General features: G+C 57.4%; 1 protein-coding gene across 1 annotated transcript in view; it reads left to right on the top strand.

Annotated features, from left to right (window-relative positions):
* The first annotated feature begins 2,008 nt into the window (after positions 1-2,008).
* The window catches only part of PRRX2 (paired related homeobox 2), a 29,540-nt gene continuing 25,019 nt past the window's right edge, over positions 2,009-6,529 (top strand). The window contains exons 1-2 of the mRNA XM_006154113.2: positions 2,009-2,193; positions 2,536-2,682. Coding sequence (XP_006154175.1) covers positions 2,009-2,193; positions 2,536-2,682 — 332 coding nt within the window. The remainder of the gene's footprint in view (positions 2,194-2,535; positions 2,683-6,529) is intronic.

Below are 6,529 nucleotides of genomic sequence, written 5' to 3'. Positions count from 1 at the left end.
CCGGGAGGGGCTCTGGACTTAGAGACCTCAGACCACAGGGCTGGAGCCTGCAGGGCCGCCATTGAAGTGCCTTTTGGGGGTGAAGTTCCGGTCCACGGGGAGCCGTTGTGGGGACCCGTTTGGCAATGGTAATGTTCTTCCTTAGGAGACCCCCCTACAATCTAAGCCCAGGACACACACGATTTCTTCATCTTTTTATTTTTTTTCCAACTGTCAGGCCTGTGCTCTCAGTAGAGGGGAGCCAGCACCTCCAGAGGGCTAGTTGCACCACACCCCTTCTCCTCCATCCTGCTGGGTTCTAGGCACGCACACCAGGCATGTTTCTAAGCTTCTGTGCGGAGGTGGGGGGGTGCAGGCTGGGGTTCGAGCTGCAGTCAGCCATGTCGGGTCTGACTCCCTGAACCACTGGGCCAGGGCGCCTCCCCTCATTTTCACAGAAGACTGCGTGCCCAGTTTTATGCGTGTTTCTGGAGCCCCAGCCTGTGCAGGCAGGCGCTGGCCAACTCCAGCATCAACCGGAAAGAGCTCATGGTGGGGGGAGCAGACAGGAAGTTGTCACCGTGTCGTCATCCACCAGGGACAAGGAGGGGGAGTAGGCACCCTGGGGCCGCACCGCCAGCCCCTGGCAGAGGCGGATTCAAACGCAGGCTTGGGATCCAGACGTTTTTTTCGTGCCGCCACTGGCCATGGCTAACAGTGGACCCTGCCAACGGGCTGCACAGACTTACGTCCCGAATTTGTTGGAAGCCTGACCCGTGACTGGGCCATGTGATGGGACGGGACTGGGAGCACAAGAGACAGGGTCCCACCTGCAGGCCCCTGCACCCATCTTGCGCAGTGATCCCTGCAGACTTGGGGGCGGGGGGGCGGATTAGGAACTGCCTGGTGAGGACAGAATCCAGGCGTAGCGGGCGCTTCAGCAGGGCGCAGTCAGGACGGTCACCTATGACAGATGGAAAACCTGTCCCAGCTCACCTGAGCAAACCTAAGATACATTGATGCCCACAACTGAGAAATCCAGGGCGGGACCTCAGGCACAGCCAGCGAACCACAACTGCGGCCCGGGGAAAGCTAAGAGCTGATTGGCTGAGGACTGGGCTGTGTGGGTGGGGCAAGGGTCACCCGGCTTGTGGGCGCAATGGCAGGAACTCACTCCAGGGCTTCTGTCTCAACCAGCACTCAGAGCAATGAATGTCCCCAGAAGCGGCCTGGACAGCTGGCGCTGGGGCCGCCATTTGGCTATGTTGTTCCCCTCTGCCAGGGCAGGCATTTGAGTCACAGGCCCTGCCTGCTTCTTCCTGGGCTGCAGGATTCGTCTGGCCAATTGCGGGCCCAGAGGTGCTCTGACAGGGAGTACAGAGGTAACCACACCCCTTCTTCTCCATCCTGCTGGGTTCTAGGCACGCACACCAGGCATGTTTCTAAGCTTCTGTGTGGAGGTGGGGGGGTGCATCAATGTATCTTAGGTTTGCCCCTTGCACAGGCCCAGTGAGGGCTGCCAAGCCTGGGAACTGGTTGGTCAGGGCCCCTTCCTGTGGTGGCATGGACCGTGTCACATTAAACACTGGCAGATGCACTCAGCCACTGACAGCCCGGTGCACCTTGGTGGGCCAGCCAGCACCTTCATGTTTGGTTAGTTCTTCCTCAGCTTCCTCAGCTGCTCACAATGACCGTCCCAGGACCAGGAGATGGCGTAATGGTTACGTGGCTGGACTCCCATGTAGTCAAACGTGGTTCGAGGCCCGGATCCGGGAATTTAAAACTCATGCCAGGCGTGTGTGCGTGCGTGCCCAAGATCTGAGAGAACAGAGGAGAAGGGATTATGGCGTGGCCACCCCACTGCGGGTCGGTTTCTCGCTTTCTCTTTCTCCATCTCTCCGGCGAGTGCACGTGCCATATAGCAAAATCTCTCTCTAAAAAAGAAAATACTACCGTCCTGCACTCACTTCGGGACCAACACAAAACCTGTATTCCAGGTCTCCCGTTTTCCTGGGCCCTTCAGAAGCCCATGGGCCTCAGGCATTGTGCAGCTGAGGCTGAATGCCCCTGGGCTGCCGGCTGCCTGTCGGTCCACCCGCCCTCCATCCAGGGCTCACTGAGTCCCTGCTCTGGGCCAGACACCACCGCCCACCTGGCCGACGGCCGTTCTGGGGCAGTGAGGGGAACTCCTGTGGGGGTGTCCGAGATGAGAAGGTGAGACTGGGTTGGGCCTCATCAAGCAGCGGGGAAAGTATCCCGGCCAGAGGGAGCGGCATGCATGAAGACAGGAAGTGACAGCCGGCCTCAGTCCAGGAAGCGCAGCAAAGAGCGGGCCAGTGGGAGGCTCTGGGGACGGGGCACTGGGGAGGCTAGAGGGGGCAGGTCCTGGGGCTAGACCTGGGTCTGGCGTGTCGGCCCCTCCTCTGGCTCTTGCTCAAAACGGGGCCAGGACAGGGTGGGTGAGTGACATGCCCAGGATGACAAAGGAGGCCTTCGCTGTCAGGGCCGTGCTGGTCAGGGTGGCCTGGACTAGCGCCTCCTTAGCTTCTGCACCAGGCGCCTCCCTGGCCTCACCTTCCAGCCAGGGCCTGCTCTGAGCCTGGCCATTGCCCGCACAGTCAGCAGCCCCTCCACTGCTGAACTATCCGACATCCTGATCTTTGGGGGGGCCTCGGTGAATCCGGATCCTTGGATCCTCAGAAGGTAGTGGGGGGCAGACGGGTACTAATGAAATCCGGACCCCAGGGCCCAGCCCCTCCAGGCAGGGCAGGGTGCGGAGGGTTGATCTGCTTGTCCGCCGCCTTCCAGGCAACACTTCACAGACTCCTCCGGACACAGATGGGGAAACTGAGGCACAGGAAGGGTGGAGTCGGCAGCCCAGCTCGGACCCAAGTCTGTGGAGCCGCAGTAATGACCTGATCGGGTGGTTCTCCTTTACCCCCTGACTTCAGAGAGCAGAAGGTAGCAGGACCCGAGGGATGGGGCAGAGAGCCACACCAGCTCAGGCCGCCAAGTTTGGGTGGGCAATGGCTGCTCCCTGAGCCACTTTCTGCTTTCTCTTTTAGATTTTTGCCGCAGGGCACGTGTGCTCACTAGAGAGAGACAGGGAAAGTGAGAAATCACCCCCCGAGGCATGGCCACACTGCAGTCTCTTCTCTTCCATTCTTCTGTTGGGATTCTGGGCATGCACGCACATGCACCTGGTGTGCTTTTGAAGATGCTGAGTGTGGGACTTGAACCACAGAGTCAGTCATGTGGGGTCCAGCCACCCTAACCGTCATGCCACCTGCTGGCCCAGTTTCTCCTTCTTTTTAAGAATTATTTTGGGCTGGCACGGGCATGGTGGTTAAGGGCACTGGACTCTCACATGACCGACTGTGGTTCAAGTCCCAAACAAAATAGATGAAAATAAATAAATAAATGTAAATAAAGCCATTCTTTTTTTATTTAACTTTATTTATGTATTTATTTTAATTTGATCAGAGAAGGACAGAGTGTGAGAGAGAGAGAAAAAGTGAGAAAGCAAGCCGCCACGTCCGGGACTCAAACCATGGTTGGCCATGTGGGAGTCCAGCGCCCCTAACCACCACGCCACCTGCTGGCCCCAGTTTCTCCTTTTCTAAAGCAAGTTAATGACAGCACCCTTGTGTACTGAGGGGGATGAGAAAGGGCTTGGGGACTGGGAGGGGCTCCGTGTATAAAGGGGGTGGCGTGCCAGTCCCCAGGCGCTGGCACTGACACACCGGACTCTTTCCTCCACGGAGAGCGTCGGTGTCAGGACAAGGTCTGTCACCCGGAGGAAGGCCAGGAAGGCTCCCTGGGCCCACATTTCTGCTGCTCTGTGTACTGCCACCTGATGGCATGGGACCTGGGGACACCTGAAAGCTGGGAGCTCGTGGCCTAGTAGGCCTGAAACCGGAGCCCAAGCCTAATGTAAGAAGCACACGGTGTACGGGAGGTTCTGGACCCCAGGGAAGGGCTTTTAGAGTAGGGTCTTCAGGATGAGTAGGACCCCATCGTTCACCTTCCCCGCGAGTTCACGTTGCACTGCTCCTGGCTGCATGGCTTTGGGTCTTGCGCCCTCCTTTCTAAGCCCTCAGGCTTCCCAGTCACCGAATGGGATGGAAGTGCCGGCTCTGCTGTTGGGGATGTACAGTAGCTAGTCCGCTCAGACTGGGTGTCCCAGGAGTGGACGTGTGCACGGAGCCAGGACCGTCTCGCGTTGTTGGTTTTCGAAAGGCCCATGGCCTAGGGAGACCTTCCTGTGCCCCTTGACATGCTCTTGTCTCCCCTCTAAATCTCTGCTCCTTCCAGCTTCCCCCCCCACCTCCAGCTCCTCGCTGAGCCCCCAGAGCGCTCGTGTCTTCAGTGTCACACGCTACCTGCATCCTGAACCCTGACCCTGCCAGCTTGCTCAGAGTGACCTCGGGCAGTCTTCACGCCCCTGGAGCTTGGTGTCCTTGTCTGTGAAAGGGAAGTAAATGATAGCGCTTGTCCCCAAGGGTGGTACGAGGAGCTGCTGCGTGAGCTCAGGGTCCTGCACACAGGGCGCAGACTCTGTCACCCGGTGTCCCACCTCGCATGGGGTGCAGTGCTTGAATTTTTGCCCATAACAACCCGGTAGGCAGATCTCCATCTTGCAGATAGAACAACGGAGGCTCAGGGCCAGGTGGTGACGCAGTGCTGATGCAACTGGACCCACATGGGAAGGCCTGGATTCATGTCAGGCCCTCTTTCCACACTCCGGCTGTGTATACACACGTGCCCGTGATCCGGGCTGGCTCAGGCTGAGGGTAGATCGTGGTGTGAAGACTCCGTTGGTTAAGGAGGGTGTCTGTCTCTCCCTCTCTCTCTACCACTGCCGCCAGGAGCAATAAATAAGTAAATTAAAACATAAAAACAAAACCAAAAAGACCCGAGGCTCATTTGGGAGCAGTGCCCATGGCCCTAGGTCTGGGCTCCACTCTGGGCTCTTCTGCTGCCCTGTGACCTTGCACTCAGCATCCCAGTAAATGGTCTCTGTCCTGGCTGCACAGGGCCTGGCCCGGAGGGCTTCCAAGGAGTGCTGATGGCCAGACCTCCAGGGCGGGGCAGGGGTGGCCCCTTAGCTACCCCATCTCCTAGGACCGCACCGCACAGCTGGGCCCAGGACCCCACTCCAACTTGCTGCCTCTATTTCCCCCGCCTCCTGCAGCCCCCAGGTGTCCTTTGCTTTGGGCTGCATCACTTTTTTCCTGAGAGCTGGAATAAAAGCCGAGGGCCTGAGGCGTGACCTTTTTAGCTATCTGGGCATACTTTTGAGGGCAACAGCCCACTTTAGAAAGCCCCCATCAGGTGACACAAATAGACAGTCATTGCATCGTTTCCTCATGGACGGGAAGGATCTGGATCCTGGTTGAGGTACCTGGGGCTTGACAGGGCCTCCCATGAGCAGCAGTTCTGGGGGGCTGCCAGACCCTCAGGCGGACATGACTGTCACCATGACTGTGGGACCTGGCTCTGAAATCTAAAATGCGTTCCCCACCAGATAGCAGCTCCAACCAAGAACGGCCGCGTGTGGAAGAGAGAAGACAGGCAAAAATAAGACCACCTCTGCTGGAGGCCTTCACACCACGTCAGGCTGAGAGACGCTCACTGCCCTGAAGTCCCCGTGCTCGGCCCGTTCCTTCCTGCCACCCGAACTCCTCAGAACTGCCTTTTTTCTGTGGCCTTTTCTGGACTGTCGCATCGCTGCAATCATGTATCAATGCCACGTAGCCTTTGGTAGTGGCTTCTCTTACTTAGCATATGCGTATCAATGCCACGTAGCCTTTGGTAGTGGCTTTTTTTACTTAGCATATACATTTAAGCTTCTTCCTTAAGGTTCCTCCATCTTTTCTTGCGTTGGTAGCTTATTTGAACCATGGTCAACTACGTGGGCGTCCAGTGACGCCATTATGCCATTTGCTGGTCCTGATTTTATTTATTATTTTGAAAATTTTGCGATAGAGCATGCGTGGTCACCAGAGAGAGAGAGAGAGGGAGAGAGGGAGAGAGAGGGAGAGAGAGAGCACGTTGCTACGTCCAAGACTTCAACTGAGCTCGGCCATGTGGGAGTCCAGTGCCTTAAGCACAGTGTCCCCTGCTGGTCCCCGTTTATTTATTTTTATTGCTGAACACTGTCCCATGGTCTGGATTGTCCATTCTCCTACCGAAGGGCACTTGGTCACTTCTGAGTTTTAGCTGTATTGCGAATGAAGCTGCGTACGCACCTGTTGGCAGGTTTTGTGCAGACGGGCTCTGACTCATCTGGGTGAATACCAAGGAGTGCGACTGCCGGGCCGTGTGGTTAGAGTGTGTAGTTTTGTGGGAAGCAGCCGACCTGTCTTCCAAGGTGGCTGCACCTCCAGCACTCCCGCGGGCAGTGGGTGAAGGGAAAGCCCTCTTCTGCGCTGCCGGTGCTCTGGACTCTGGCCTTCGATGGGTGTGTGGTACAAGTGCCCCGTTGTTGGGACCAGCAGTTAGCGTAATGGCTATGTCGCTGGACTCCCACGTAGTCGACCGCGGTTCG

Source organism: Tupaia chinensis, unplaced genomic scaffold (assembly GCF_000334495.1).
Source record: "Tupaia chinensis unplaced genomic scaffold, TupChi_1.0 Scaffold000394_1, whole genome shotgun sequence".
In the NCBI taxonomy this organism is placed as follows: Eukaryota; Metazoa; Chordata; class Mammalia; order Scandentia; family Tupaiidae; genus Tupaia; species Tupaia belangeri.
The sequence above is the reverse complement of the archived record's forward strand: the minus strand, read 5'-3'. Positions and strand labels throughout refer to the sequence as shown.